This window comes from Panthera pardus, unplaced genomic scaffold (genome assembly GCF_024362965.1).
Source record: "Panthera pardus isolate Hobbes unplaced genomic scaffold, ASM2436296v1 HiC_scaffold_6, whole genome shotgun sequence".
Classification (NCBI taxonomy): domain Eukaryota; kingdom Metazoa; phylum Chordata; class Mammalia; order Carnivora; family Felidae; genus Panthera; species Panthera pardus.
The window spans coordinates 51703255-51719525 of NW_026526991.1; the positions used below are offsets into that span (position 1 = coordinate 51703255).

Genomic DNA, 16271 nt, shown 5'->3' on the forward strand with positions numbered 1-16271 from the left:
GAACTCATGAACGATGAGATCGTGACCCAAGCCAAAGTCGGACACTTAACGTGCTGAGCCACTCAGGTGCCCCTGTTTTTGCATTTTTTAATGGTTGGAAAAAAACTCCCAGCTTGCTGATCATATAAAACAGTTGGCAGGTTAGATTTGACCTAGTGGCCATTAGTTTGCAAACTCCTTCTTCAGAAATTCCTAGGATTATATTCTTTACTTTTTGACTGGTTTATGTGTTTGGGAAAATTGAGCATCTACCATGTTTCAGTTTTTATATTTATTCATTTTTGAGAGATACAGTCGGGCAGGGGAGCAGCAGAGAGAGGGAGACATGGAATCTGAAACAGGCTCCGGGCTCTGAGCACAGAGCCTGAGCCTGAGCCTGATGTGGGGCTCGAACTCCCAAACCGTGAGATCATGACCTGAGCTGAAGTTGGATGCTTAACTGACTGAGCCACGCAGGCACCCCACATCTATCATGTTTCAGGCACTGATCTAAAAAGATTTCTAGGGGCGCCTGGGTGGCTCAGTTAAGCAGCTGACTTTGGCTCATGTCATGACCTCACAGTTCGTGAATTCAAGCCCCGTATCAGGCTCTGCACTGACAGCACGGAGCCTGGAGCCTGTTTTGGATTCTGTGTCTTCCTCTTTCTCTGTGTCCCTCTCCCACTGGTGCATGCTTGCTTGCTCTGTCTCTAGTAAATAAATAAATGTTAAAAAAAATTAATAAAATTAAATGTGCCCATCTTTAAAAAAATTAAAATAGAGTAAAAAGATTCTAAAAGTTTCCTTTCTTTCTGATCTGGTCATGTCTAAGGATTTCTGATGCCCCACTTGTCTTGCTTTTCAGTATGGAGCCCCAGATGCAGGTGGACTAGAGCATGTTCCTCTGGGCTGGAGTTACTGGTACGCCTTGGTGAGTGATTACTGAAGTCATTGGCAATTACATGCGGCCCTACAGATATGAAATATATTTACTCTCTAATTTAGTTCTGATTTTTCACATAAATTGCTTTGTGTTTATGAGTAGCTATTTTATCTCCTTAAAACAAAGTCTGTTGATTTACAAGTCACTCCCTGCAGGATATTTTTCCTGCATCACACAGAGTTTAACTACGTTTTGCTGTTCTACCTGACCTACTTGTGGCATTTTAAACTAGGACATGTTATTGAAACTATGTTAGTAGTTTATAAAACTTCAAAGAATCCGATTCAGTATTGAGATAATGTAAAATCCGATTCAGTATTGACTTAATTGCCTTTTTTTTTTTTTGATGTCCTATCACTAATTAAACAGTATAGGTTAGCCCAGCACGATTTTGACTTTTGTTTGGGGTGCTGACCTCATAACAACTTCTACTTTCCTGTCTTAATAGGAAAAGAATTCTAAATACTATAATTATACCCTCTCTATCAATGGGAAGGCACGAAAGCATGGTGAAAACTACAGTGTGGACTACCTGACAGATGTTCTGGTGAGTTACTGAAGCTCTGTCCTTGCAGGTTTGTTTTACAAATGAGTGAAGGCTCTGCCTAGGAAACCTTTGGGTTTGGTCATATTGAGTATGTGAATGAATAATAACTTCTTTTAACTGCCAAGGAATATTTCCAACTGATTAAAAACTCCTGAGGGTATTTTTCTTTGCATATAAGCCAGGCTCAAAGCTAATGTTCTTGAAATTCCAGCAACAAATCCCTTTTCCAAAGGCTAATCTCTAAGACTATAGAGATTACTTTGAAGAGGTTTTATTTTAGAGGTTTTTACTCTTGACCCCCGTTTCATTCACCAGCTGTGAGATGGCAGCTTCACCATGAGGGTGGGGAGATAGGGATTGGGAGTTCTTAAGGCATTGTGTATTTATATATCAAAATTACTGAAACTGGGTGAATTTAGGACTTTCCTTTCCTATCTAAGGTGTTTCTAATGACACCCCTCCATAGAGTATTCATTCAGCAAATATTTGAGACCCCAGCATAACATGTGTTCAGTAGATGAAGCAGAGTCCCTCTTGGTGATCGGTTAGAGAAATAAGGCAGGGTATGGGGGTTACTTAGATAACACTGACAGAGGTGAGATTGAGCTGTGCAGATCAGGAGAGAGGTTGCCGCAGACAGAGGGAACAACAAGTGTGAGGGCCCTGAGGCAGGAGTATGCTTGGCATGTTGGAGAAACCACAGGCTTCTGACAGGGCTCAAGCAGGTGGGTGGGATGGTAAAAGGAAATCGATGCAGTCAAGTATCCTTTGACTTTAGTGATGGGGATAAATGAAAATATAACAACTAGAACAATTTTTTTTTTTAAGTTTATTTACTTATTTTGAGAGAGGGAGCGAGTGAGCAGGGGAGGAGCAGAGTGAGAAGGAGAGAGAGAATCGCAAGCAAGGTCTGTGCTGTCAGTGCAGAGCTCAATGCGGGGCTCAAACTCACGAACCGTGAGATCGTGACCTGAGCTGAAGTCCAGAGTTGGATGCCTAACCGACTAAACCAGGCACCCCTCAGCTAGAACAATTAAAAGCATAACATGTATGTGAGATGTTTTCAGTTTCGTGATGTATCTCCAGATAAGCAAATGAAAAATATAAGTCAACATAAATTAAAAACCTGGTGTTTGTATTTGGATTTAATGTTATTCATACAGCTTAGCTGCTTTCACTGGCATAACTTACCGTATCTACGCTCTGTGTATTTTTTATAAGATTAAGGTAACTTGATCCACCCGTCCCACTGTTGTGAATTAGGTTGACTCTTTTTACATTCTTCAAGGTATCAAAGGAACACTCTAAGCTGTTTTAATATAAGCTAATACTTGAATGGCCAAAGTACTATTTCTTTTCTTATGGGAGGCATAACAATCTTTAGATCATGTAAAATCATTAGGATCTTCATTCCTTTCTTAGGATGGTGTATCTTTATATTTTTTGAATAAGTATTGCCTGAAACCCAAATATTTGTTCTAACAACACACTTGTAAGTAACTGTGACATAGGTTATGTTTCGATTAAGATTGTTAAAATTCTTAAGATTGCTTAAAAGTGAATATGACCGTATACCTCCTGTTTACCTGAGAACAAGCATCTCTCAGGTCCTCAACTGTTGGATAGGGTCGATGATGATGGAATTTATGTATCTCAGGCTAATATCTCTTTGGGCTTCCTGGACTACAAATCCAACTCTGAACCATTCTTCATGATGATCTCCACACCAGCACCACACTCACCTTGGACAGCCGCACCTCAGTACCAGAAGACCTTCCAGAACGTCTTTGCACCAAGAAATAAGAACTTCAACATCCATGGAACGGTAGCTTCCCCCAATCCTTGAATTAAACCATACTCGATATAAGTAACTTGTCAGGGAGCCATTGAGCCAGTAGTCAGTTTTCCTTCCAGGTCTTTTAAAGGTAATTGTACCTGTCTCAAGTACAATAGATAGTGTAAACTTACTTCTGAAGTACAGATAAGCTTCCTGCCGCATATGTAGTTAGCAGCTGGAGCGTGCACAGGGAATATTAAAGAAATGCCATCTTCCCTGACTACAGGCTCTCTTGATAATTTTTTTTTAATTTTTTTTTTTTTTAATATTTATTTTTGAGAGACAGAGCTAGAACATGAGCAGTGGGGGAGCAGAGAGAGGGAGGGAGACACAGAATATGAAGCAGGCTCCAGGCTCCGGGCTGTCAGTACAGAGCCCGATGTGGGGCTCGAACTCCCCAACTGTGAGATCATGACCTGAGCCGAAGTCAGACACTTAACCGACCGAGCCACCTGGGCACCCACTCTCCTGATGATTTCTGTGCTGGTTCTCCTCAGTGTCTGAGGCACATCTCTTGGAGCTGAGCTAGGCCTGCAGCAGCCTCCTATGGGTGGCCCTCACTAGGCCTGAGGCATGGGAAGGAGGGGGTGACTTAGTGCAGAATGATTGGAAGGGGAAGTTAAATGGAGAAATGAGCCAGAGCAGGGAATATAATTAAGGACCACAACCTAAATATTTGCCTTACATGCAGGATACTTATACTTTCCTTGGCACAGGGGATAGGCAGTTCACTGATTCAGAGACAGAAGTGCTCAACTGCCTCCTGTGTGTTACCCAGAAATCTTCATTGTTTGTGAACCAGTAGACAGAATGAGTCTTAGAGTAGACTCAGCATTACCGTTTTCTAGCTAAGTGACCTGAACATGAGCAAGATGCTTCACTTCTGCTTTTCTGTCTAAAGTGGGAGATGCTCATTCCTCATGCAGCTGCTATATGGATTAAAGAACCTAGAAATGAGTAGCATGTTGCCTGGCACATTGTAGGCAAATGCTTAAGTATGATTTTTAAAGCTGAGAGAACAGAGTTTTGAATTAGAGAGTCATTCTCAGACTTTCAAAAGCAGTTAATAGAAGTTCCCATGAGCAAGTAAGTTGAGGAATTTTAAATAGGTCACTCTTATAGGATTTCTCAGAGATATTCCTGTTCTAACATGAATTCCCAGCAGGACGATACGCTGTATAGCATTTCTCAAACACGTTAACTAAGAACCTTTTGAGGATGGTAGTTTGGGAGATGGTGGCTTGGGACTTTATGAAGAGGGAGGAGAGAATTAATGATGTATGGGAATGTTTTTGTTTTTTAGAACTGTGAGTGTTTTGTTTAAATGAGAAGAACCCTCTAGATTTGAGTTTGAAGTTTTAGGAAATTGCAATGATGAGATTTTTCCCAAGGCTCTAGGATGGTCATCTTGGGTAGGAAAATAGAGGGTGATAGAATGATGGCTTATGAGGACAAAACTTAATGGAAGGTAAAGTTAATATTTACCCTTTTGGAGTTTGGGCAGTAGACCCAGAGCATAGACTTAAAGTTACAAATTCAGTCTCCTTTTAGCCAGTAGTTTCTCAGTATTTTTTTACCAAATCTGTTTTAATGCTGCTAACAAGGAGTCCAGGCCTTCTCTCATTAGGGAGGTAGTAGGAAGAAGCTAAAGAACAAGTGATAATCTATAGGACATGTTTTTACAAACACATGGGGCAGGGGAGAGGAAGTCTAAAGTTGCTTAAGTGTTCCTCTTTGCTGAAGTATAAAACGGTCCTTTTCATTATCAACTCTGGTAGTTTATTTGATTGTAGTAACTTGGTATTAACTTTTTTTTTTTTCTTTTAAATTTTAGAACAAGCACTGGTTAATTAGGCAAGCCAAGACCCCAATGACTAATTCTTCAATACAGTTTTTAGATAGTGCCTTTAGGAAAAGGTAAGAGCTGCTACTTTATCAGTCTGGATGGTCTTTGAGGACCTTTCCAAACCAGCCCATGAACAGGGGACTGCACAACATGGTTATCTTTGAGATAAAGTCAGAAGGTAGACTTTATCTGGTTGATGGGAGAAACTTTGGTTGGGGGTCCGCTGCCCCAGAAGCGGACTGAGATTCCTTTACATTCAGGTGTATAGGAGATGGTCTTTGGACCCCAGGACTAACATCATTGCAAACTGGAGCCATTTGGTTAAAAAAAAAAAAAAAAAAAATCCATTTGAAGAAAAGGTCACTTTGTGAGAATCAGGCCCAATATTGGTATAAGACCCAAAGGCTTAGACTAGAGCAAAGTATTTTCTTTGCTATTTGGAATTTCAAGGAATTGCATTAAGTCAATTCTTAAAAATCAATTATACTCTCTTAAGATGTATTTGGATTATACCAGGGAATAACAGACTTTTTCTATGAAGAGCCAGATAGTGAATATTGTAGCCTGGCAGGCCATACAGTTTTTATCACAGTTGCCCAGCTTTGCTGTTGGAGCCCAGCTAGGCAATATGTGAATTAATGAGCATGACTGTGTTCTAATAAAACTTTATATAAAAACAATTTGTTGTTTAATGGATACAGAGTTTCAGATTTAGAAGATGAAAAGGTTCTGAAGATCTGTTTCACTGGGTGAATATACTTAATACTACTAATTGTATCCTTAAAATTTGTTAAGATGGTAAATTTTATGTCGTGTATTTTTTACCACAATTTAAAAGCAAACAAAAACAGTGGGCAAACTGTGGCCCATCACCATGGTTTGCCAACCCCTAGTTTAGACCCTTAAACTTTATTGTAGCATAGGTCTGTCTGAATTAATCTGTATTCATCAGTGCTGAATTGACAGTTTTCTCTTCCAGTTGCTTCTGCTGTCATAACCAGTGATGATAAAGCTAACTGGTTATTAAAAGCTCCATTTATTTCTCTAGAAATCATTAAATTTGTAATGAACTAATTACATTCTGGAATTTTTTTTTTCCCTTCTGGAATTTCCTAATTAGAAATTAGAAAATTATCTCTGGTTTTTTCCAGTGAGGGGTTTGAGGAAAGGAAGTTTGGGATTTGAGCTTTTTAGGGGTGTGGTTTGGGGGCTTTGTATTGTTTTGTTTTGGACTTTGCTCCCGCTCTTTTGGCAAAATAATATTCCCTCAGTCATTGTTTCTGAAGTCCCATTGTCACCTTCTGTTTACATCCAGGTGGCAGACTTTATTGTCAGTTGATGACCTTGTGGAGAAACTAGTCAAGAGATTGGAGTTCAATGGGGAACTTAACAACACATACATCTTTTATACCTCAGACAATGGCTATCACACAGGTAAGGGGCAGGCTGGGGTATTCCTGTGACCTTGATGAGGTGCCTTTCCTCTTTCACCCAGTCAGCAGCACTGGCAGGCAGCTCTGGTCTGTTATAGGGGTGCCCAAGCCTGGAGGGTGTTGTCCTCAGGACTCCTCTGCTTAGAGGCTCTTCTCATTAGCATGGAAAGACCAGGTTTCATTATTTGCTATTTCATATGCTAAATTACTTGATGTTCTAGGAGTTGGGAAAGGAGAGTGAGCTTGCTGGGTTAGAGGCAGGCTTTATGAAAGAGGTAGGAAACAGAACTAGATTTAAAGGGCAAGTAGACCTTAGAGAATACAGGGGTAAGAAATTTTACGAGGAAAGACCAAGATAAGGTTGTCTTGTGAAATTGTGAAAGAAGTTTTACTGATTTTGTGTGTGTGGTTTTGTTTTGTCTTGTCTTTTCAAAAGTGTATATGAGTCAGCCCTAGATCTGTGACTTTCCTTTTCTCCACTTGGATGTTCTTAGAAACCAATGGCTTCTTTCCCTACATATAAATTTCACAAACTTCAAACTGCTAACCTGAGACTTGCTTGCATAGTAGCAGATTGATTAGGCATTTAATTTTTTTTTTTTAAGTTTATTTATTTTGAGAGAGAGAGAGAGAAAGCAGGAGAAGTGCGGGGGGTGGAGAGAATTCTGAGAATGCTCCTCGCTGTCAGCACAGAGCCCTTACTTGGGCTTGATTCCACTAACCGTGAGATCATGACCTGAGCTGAGATCAAGAGTTGAATGCTTAATTGACCGAGCCCCCCAGGTGCCCCTAGGCATTTAATGTTTTGTTGTGAATATTTTGAAGCACTCAAAGTAGAGAGTAGTAAAATAACCCTCATTATCCAGCTTCAATTTTTAGCTACATGTGACCAGTTTTTTAAATTCTTCTTAACTTCCCCTTGTTTTTCTTTTTTTAGCTTGGAAGGCTTTGGAAAAACTTCAGACATTGTGATTCCGTACATCAATAATTGATTGTGTATCTGACTGGTCTGTTATGTATTGGGATCTAGACAAAGTCCACATGCTACCTGTATTTTTTGTGTGCCCTAAGGTTGTCATTGCCACTAAATTCATTGGGGAAAAGTGTTTTTTGTTCTTTAACATCTCGCATTCTAGATTTGGCTGATTGTGGTCTTGTGATGCTTGTTTATCTTTAGTCAGCGTTTTCCATAGATGGGTAGTTAGATCTACGATCTTAATAGAAATTCACGTTTCCAGTGAGAATGCTTTCTTTGGTGATACTGACACGTACTTCCTGTTGCATCACTTCATGAGGGTGTCTGCTTGGCCCACTTTAGCAAGGCTCCTAATTGATGGCTCATGTGGTATCAGCCTGAGCCTCTCTTATGAACCTTTTGTGATCGAAGCTTCCATCGATGATTGTTGCTTTAATCCATTCTCTCAAAAATTGCAAAGTGTTGACTTCCTAACTCTGTCCTTTTTGCATTTATTACTTGGAATTCCTTAGGGAAGAACTTCCTCACATCAGCTGTTTGGTATCTTGAAATTGATTGATTCAGGAAAGGCCGAATAAACGTTTTCGTTTCTTTATTTACAGTTTTTAGAGTAACCTCGTTCAGCTGTGGTCAGGTTGAGTAACATACATAAATTATATTTGTTACAGTACTTTCCAGGCATTCTTTTTGCTGAATATGTCCTATGTTAGACCAACGAGTCCCCTGAGACATTTGTTTAAAGATGAACTCATTTCCTGCCTTGTAGTAATAAGAGACCTGAGCGATTGTAAACTTTCCATTAAAGTGCCATAAATAGTAGGACAAAGTTGTTTTCATTCTTACTATCAATTAAATGAATCAGTGACACATCTATCCTGGCTCCATCTTTACCCCATGTATTTTGTTTTCAGGACAGTTTTCTTTGCCAATAGACAAAAGACAGCTGTATGAGTTTGACATCAAAGTTCCACTGTTGGTTCGAGGACCTGGGATCAAACCAAATCAGACAAGCAAGGTAGGTGCCTGAAAAAATGGTGGTGTTTACAGGTAGCACTTGCCTAAGAAAAGAAGGTTATTTCTCTGGAGAAGAGCCTAATTAGATTTCTCCCGCTATGAGGAGGATGTCTGATTGGCTTAAGATCTTTTAAGTGTATTTATAAGCCTTGGAAATAGTGATTTCCTTTTTTATTTTCTGGCCACCTTCCATTAACTGTATTCCCCCCACCCCCATATCATATCATATCATATCATATCATATCAGGATAAATAACTTTTATTTGTCCTTCAAGACGTAAATCTTTTTTTTTAATGTTTATTTTTGAGAGAGAGAGAGAGAGCAGGGGAGGGGCAGAGAGAGAGAGACACAGAATCCAAAGCAGGCTCCAGGCTCCAAGCTGTCAGCACAGAGCCTGATGCAGGGCTCAAACTCATGAACCGTGAAATCATGACCTGAGCTGAAGTCACATGTTTAACCGACTGAGCCACCCAGGCACCCCTGCAAGACTGTAAATCTCTACCTTGTCCTAGAACAGTGACTCTCCCGTGCAGTGCTCCTCAAAATCACTCTCTGAAATTGTGAAAGGTTCAACATCCACAATGGTTCTAATGGACTCACTTGGATGGAATAGAGACCCAGCCTCTGTTTTTTTTTCTTCAGTTCACAGATGATTCCGAGAGGCAGCCCGGTTTGAGGCCTACTACCCTGTAGATCAGAACTCCTCAGGCAGATTTCCCCTGGGGACCTTGTTAAAATGCAGGTTCTGACTCTGCATTTCAGACTTCCCAGCCGATGTCTGCTGCTGATCTGTCCTCACTTTGAGTAGAACATTCTAGAAAGCCTGTCTTGTGAGGATTTCGTTCCTCTCTCTGTGGGACTTTTCCTTGCTAATGTGTTTCTGCTTTACTGATTCTCCTAGAACTGTCATAATGTACCACTTTCTTTCGTTGCCATTTCCATTTGGTTTCATTGTTTTTTTCCAAACTTGGTACCTCATACTGAGGCACTTTGTTCCTAGATCCAAAACACTTTGTAGGCACCCTGATTCAAAACACTTTGGTCTAACGCTTGGGAGATAAGAATTGATAAGCTCTACCAGTTATGTCTTTTGTTTCCTGATAACAGCTCTGTGAGGCAAAAGGAAATGAGCAAATACATCGTTTAAGCTAAATTTGGAAAGTGGGCCAGACTTTCTGGGTATACTAGATACTTTAGTTTAATTTGGAGGTTTAATGTTTATTTTGTTTAAATGTCTGTAATTCACTTATTTCCTTTTGTAATGCTCAGATGGAATTCTGTTGAAATTCTTTCAGAAAGGTAAAATGGCCTTCATAATTTCCTTGGGAGTTTTCTTTTTCTCCTAAGACCTGTAATCCTAAACCCAGTTACTTCCCAGTACAAATTCAGTTCCCTATACATGGGCCTTTTTTCAAAGGAGATAGGCGAGTTTGGAGGACCATTAAATCTTAAAAAGCATTTTATTGATCTCGATGTTGGGAGTTGATTCAGGGACGTGTCTGCAGCTGTGTACATTTGTAAGGAGCAGGGCTACTGGGGCCACTTCTAACCAGTGTGCGGAAGGAGGCTGAATGAGAACAAAGTGAAATGTAACAGCCAGCTGCCCATTGAACAAACCATTCCTTTTGTCTTCAAGTTAACAGTGGCAATGAGAAAAGTTCACCTTCTCTAAGCAGTCTAAATGAAACTTGGTTCTTAGAAAACCATTTCAATAATAAGTATGATTTGTTAAATGCTTCATATGTGACAGCTCTTATTCTAAGTGTATTAGCTGTACCGACTCATTTAACTATCACGGCCTTATGAGAAATAGATAGCTATCCCCCTTTTACAGATGAGGAAATTGAGGTACAAAGTTAAATGGTTTGCCCAAGAAAATGTAGCTAAAAAGTATCGCAGTCTGGCTCCAGAGTCTGTGCTTAACCATTACAGTATAGCTCAGAAAATATTTAAGTATCTTCTTGTGCCAGCAGCCTTGGATACACAGTACTGAGCAGTCAGGGAAGATCAGTTCTTAAGTCCCTGTGTGCAGGAGAACCAGATACTTTAGCTACACTTGTTAGTGAGAGCCTCCGACGCATTTGAGCAGAGACCTGAATGTTGAGAAGGATATAGTCCTGCAGAGATTTGTGGGAGGTCATTCTGAGCAGAACAATAAGTGCGAAGGCACAGATATGAGAATGAGCTTGGCTTGTTCAGGGGACAGAATGTGGCAGTTGTACTGAATTATTTTCACTTCCTAAGTGAACCATCTCTCTGCCCTCCTCACCTTTGTATGGCTGATTGCTCCTTCTGTTTGGAATGCCCCTCTTGACCCCCTTCCACCTCACTAATTGTCCTTTAGAGCTTCGGTTTTGGACTCCTGTCTGGAAAGTCTCTACAGACCCCTGCCCCCACTTGGGGTAGGTGTTCTTCCCATGTTCTTAGCTGGCCTCACACTTACCACACCCTACTGAGTTTGTCTTTTATCTGGGGAGTTCCTAGAAGAGAAGCACTGTCTAAGCTTAGACTACCCAGCCCTTACACACACTAGGGGACATCCTTGTTGCTTGAATGGTTAATTAATTACCAAGGTCACATAGTAAGTGGCAGAACCAGGACTGAAAATTAAGTGTGTGGTTAAAATCCGTGTGTGTGTGTGTGTGTGTGTGTGTGTGTGTGTGTGTGTGTCTTGCACTGCTGTGCTGACAGATGTAGTTGGAGACGTGTGAAATGCTCAGCTTCCACCGTGCACAAAGAATGTCAGAGATGGTGGGTAGTTCATCATGTGTTGACAACATAGTTGTCTCAGTGCCAGTTGTCCCGTGTGAGTGGCACAGGGTTTTGAGTTGGGCATAATAAACTGAGCCTCCAGAAGCTGATGGCCAAAACAGGGCACGTTTGACCAGTGGGGCTTAGCTGTTGGGAGATCAGAAGCAGGTGGTATGTGTGAATGCCAAAGACTGGCTTATTGAGGTTTTCTCCCCTGGCTGGAAGTTAATCTAGCTTTAGATTTGGTGGTAGAAATTCTTCAAAAGGGTTTTAAGCAAGAAAAAGGTTAGCAGGAAAAAAATGACCAGCATGATCCAGGGGAAATAGAACTGAACTGGGAGTCAAGAAGACGACATAATGGCTTTAAGACTGGACAGAATAAGCCTTGTTTCCCTACGTGAAGTCGGGAAGATGGTAAGTGAAAGATTCTCAGGTGTAACTTAGTGACACCCTAGCTTCATACTTGTAGGGAAGCTGGGGTTGAGGCGTCAACCCAGATGAAGCAGCCCAAGATGGGGAGAGTTCTCTGCTCTCTTACATGGTTCCACTGCTTTTCTCCACAGGGATTTGGGGTGTTCTCTGGCATGCTTTGAGTCTTCCCTTGATAACTCTACATGAATTCTTGATTCTCAGGGCTTAAATGTCTGTTTGGAAATCTGATGTGTCCTCCTGAGAACCCTCTTATTTTATTTTTTTTTTTTCAGTAATTCTGTAGCACTGTCATTTTTTTAGAGCCAAAAAAAAATAAGCAGCTGCAAGGCATGATATCCCTTGATTTCATGCCCCAGAATTTTCTCAGAGCTTTTACTTGATCAGAATGTCTGTATACTTCAAACCTAAGAACATTACCAAACAGTGAGGCTGTGATTTATGAAATAATTTATTTTTGGTCTTGTCAGTGCTTTTTTGGTTTCAATCCATAAATGAATCTTTATACTTATAAAAGCAGTACCATTTTAGGAACTTGAATGCTAATGTTTCTAGAAGTCATTATGATCATGGGTCCATAGTGTCCATTCTAATTTTTATTTGTAAAAACCAGAGCTAGGTGTAATTCTGTTGAATTCTTTACTCCTCCCATTTCCACTAAAAGTCTACCATCTCCTGACATAGTATGCTAATTTTGAGACTCTTCACCTCTTAGTCAAATAAAAGTCTAGAAGGTAATAGAATTTGTCCATTATTTTTATGAAAAATGTGATTATTGTAGATAGCTAGGAACGGAGAGTCCTGGGATGGTGTTTATGGCACTTGGGCCGAATCTTAGGGACTCTTGATTTGTACTGAAACCTAAAAGACCTGTCTCCCCATAGAGCAGACTCACTCGACAGAGGCCCCCCACCCCCGGTTCATACAGCTGATGGTTCTTGAGGCAATTGCTGGTGAAACAGGCAGTCACCATTTTAAAAAAAATTTTTGTTTAATGTTTGTTTATTTCTTAGAGACAGAGCACGAGTGGGGAGGGGCACAGGCAGAGGGAGATACAGAATCTGAAGCAGGCTCCAGGCTCTGAGCTGTCAGCACAGAGCCTGACGTGGGGCTGGAACTCAACAGACTGCAAGATGATGACCTCAGCCGAAGTCGGACTCCCAACCGACTAAGCCACCCAGGCACCCCCAGGCAGTCACTATTTTATATCTCTACAGGCTTTATTATTTTGGTGTTTACTTTTTTTTTTGTTTTCTTATGAAACTGCCTTGGTCCTATTACTAATACCTGTGGAATTGGCTTTACGTCATTTATGTTTTAGACATGACTGAAGATCTTTTAGTCACGTGTCAGGGTCTTGTTGCCTTGATCTGATTCCGAAGGTAACATATGTGCTGCTCTTTCCTGCCACGATCTTTTCTGTATTCGTACCCAGTCTTCTTGACTGTGTTCAGAGCGGTTCAGTCTGTCTGGGAGTCTTGGAATTAGGCAAGATATTTCTTACACTGGGTCTTGTATAATCTCTAGAGACGTCATTTTTGTGGGTTTTTTCCCCAGTAACATACGGATTGCCTTTCCCGTGAGTGGCTTGCCACTGAATGGTAATTTCTGACAGCTGCAGCATTACACTAAATGATTCACAGCCAAGATAAGCATTTTGGTCTGCCCTACAAGAGCCATCGTAGCCACAGGAGAGCTGGCCCCTGGATGTTGCCCTGAAGATGCTTTCTTGCCCTTAATGTCTGTACTTTTGGTTTTGTTTTTAAATTAAAAGTTCCTGACTTGGTAGGAATCCCTGTTTGGCCTTTCCTAAGACACTCTAAGTTTTCTCAACAATGTTGAAGACTTAATTTCCTTTGAGTAAATGGTAGCTTTTCCAGTTACGAGCTGTTGGCTTTGTTTCAGTTACTTCCCTTTCATTTTCTCATCTGTAAAATGGAAATATACTGCATCCTACAGTTGTGGTGAGGATTAATTGAGGATAAACAGTAAATACTGGCACAGAATAGGTGCTCGGTAAACATTAGTGCCCCTAGTTTCCATGGTGAATTGTCTTCACCATTCTCAAAGGTTTTCCTAGCCTGTGACTGAAGTGACTTCAGGTGTATGCTTAGGTCCTGTATAGGCCTACACTGTCCCCTACAGTAGCCACCAGCCACACGTACCTGTTAATGTCAAGTTAAATAAAATATATAGAATGAATTTCCCCCCTTTTTTTTTCACTTTAATGTGGTCACTAGACAATTTTAAATTGCATATGTGGTCCCATTGTATTAGACTCTTCTGGTTTAGGTCCTAATGAGGATTTGTGTACAGAAAGAAAATAGTCTAATAAACTAAAGGAATAAGGCAAGGTATAAATGCAGGACAATAACTTTAATGTCTAGAATGTTTATGTAGCACATTTAAGTTCTGTGCTCTTTAAGGAACCTTTTATCAGTGCACTGTTGGAATAAGTTTTCTGTGGTCTCCAGCCTATTGCAAACATTTTTTAGTATGTGTTAATCACTTTGAGAAACTATGAAAAGGGCTAATATCCTCCTTGGTAAAAAGTATTTAACTTTTGGGACACCTGGTTGGCCCAGTCGGTTGAGTGTCCCAACTCTTGATTTCGGTTCAGGTCATGATCCCAGGGTCGTGAGATTGAGTCCCATGTCAGGCTCAGGACCCCCATTCCTGCTCCCTCTCCTCCTCCCCCTCCCCTTCCGCCCCTCTTCCCCACTCGTGCGTGCTCTGTTTTTCTAAAAATAAAAAAATAAATTTAAAAAGCATTTAACATTTGAGACTTTTAAAAATGTCAGGAGTTCATTTGAAATCAAATTTAGTGAACTATAGAAATAATCAAGTTGTAAACACTTTGTATAAATTAATTAGCCCAACATTTTCCTCATAATTCATCAGACTTCGGGCAGTCCCAAAGAAGTTTTGAAAAATGTTTTGATCAATAACAGTATAGGTTGAATAAATACATAACTTCCCAGGGGCTTATATTACAAGTCTTATTAAACCTTTATGTGTTGTTGTTGTTTTTTAATTATTGTAGTTATGTTTGAATCAATGAGTCAGTAGACCTCAGTAAGTCTAGGCTATACAAAAATAATAATAGTAAATGCTGTTTGTCTTCTGGATGGGGTGGGGAACAGCTATATTACAGGTAAAAAAGAAAAATCAGACAAACTGTGTTCTAGATTGCTTCTTTTTTCCTCATTCTCATAGATGCTCGTTGCCAACATTGATTTGGGTCCTACTATTTTGGACATTGCTGGATATAACCCAAATAAGACACAGATGGATGGGATGTCTTTATTGCCCATTTTGGTGAGTATAAAGCCTTCAATCAGGCCTGAGCCAAGACTCTGAAATAAATTCCAGGGTGTATAAATTTAGACTTAAAAATTTAAATCTTAAACTATTAAATTTGGGGAACAAAATAGAATTTTTCTCTTCTCTATGGTGGGAAAGAGTTTTCTAAAAGACTGGACCACATATAAAGAGTTCTGTATCCTCCCTTCCCTCCCCACTGCCCCAAAAAGAAACCATCATAAACAAAGTGAAGACAGGTGACAAACTGAGAAAATAGTTGCAACATACATGAAAAAGGGTACTTGGTCCTAATAGATGAGTTCTTAGAAAGCAGAGATTAATATCCCAGTAGAAAAGTGGGCAAAAGAAGTAACTTAACAACTCATGGAGAAATGAGAAATGGCCACAGTAAATGCAAAAACATTGCTCCAGTGCTCATCCAAGAAATGCTTAACCGAAGGAGGCCTTTATTGCCTACAGTACTGGCAAAGATTACAAAGATTTATACCCAGTATTTTCAGAAGTCTGAGAAAATAAAAACTACTCACACTGTGTTCACAGAAGTGTGATCAGTATGAGCTGTCAGGAGGCTAAAGGTCTTCAACAAGACCTTTCACTTCAGAATATACACATTAAGAGGCTCCTGGCTGGCTCAGTCAGTGGAGTGTGCGACTCTTGATCTTGGGGTTGTGAGTTCGAGCCCCACGTTGTGTACAGAGATTACTTGAAAATAAAATCTTAAGGAAAAGAAATACATTAAGCAATTCCATCTGGGAATTTATTCTAAAGGAAACACACTTAAGAATATTTGGGCACCTCCTGTTTGTCTGGCACTGCACAGAGCTAAGGATCTGTGGAAGGATCAATATTAAGTTGGGAGGATCAGTATTAAAATGTGCTGCGGTTTACGGTGACTCATTATAGGTGACTCTTACTGGTCTGAACCTGTTACGACATATTATTAGGTAGTATATGCTTCATACGAGAGGACTCCTGTCACTCACATAAGTTACGAGGTAGAAGAAATCCCCGTGAACTCATCACCTCGTTTAAGAAGGCAGGTATTCCCAGTGCTGGTGCATCCCCCCCGTATGCCTCTCCCCATCCTGCCTACCTACCTTTGTATGCCCCGTGGGAGTGATCCTTTTCCTGAATTTCATGGTTACCATTCTCTGGATTTTAATTTTTTAGTAATGATGTACATATTCCTAA

At 40.3% G+C, this 16271-nt stretch overlaps 1 protein-coding gene across 1 annotated transcript in view; it reads left to right on the forward strand.

Moving 5' to 3' along the window:
- Positions 1-16271, forward strand: part of GNS (glucosamine (N-acetyl)-6-sulfatase) — a 55416-nt gene that overhangs the window by 11108 nt on the left and 28037 nt on the right. Inside the window, exons 4-10 of the mRNA XM_019455006.2 lie at positions 845-910; positions 1371-1469; positions 3127-3294; positions 5141-5223; positions 6468-6586; positions 8473-8576; positions 14973-15074. Coding sequence (XP_019310551.1) covers positions 845-910; positions 1371-1469; positions 3127-3294; positions 5141-5223; positions 6468-6586; positions 8473-8576; positions 14973-15074 — 741 coding nt within the window. The remainder of the gene's footprint in view (positions 1-844; positions 911-1370; positions 1470-3126; positions 3295-5140; positions 5224-6467; positions 6587-8472; positions 8577-14972; positions 15075-16271) is intronic.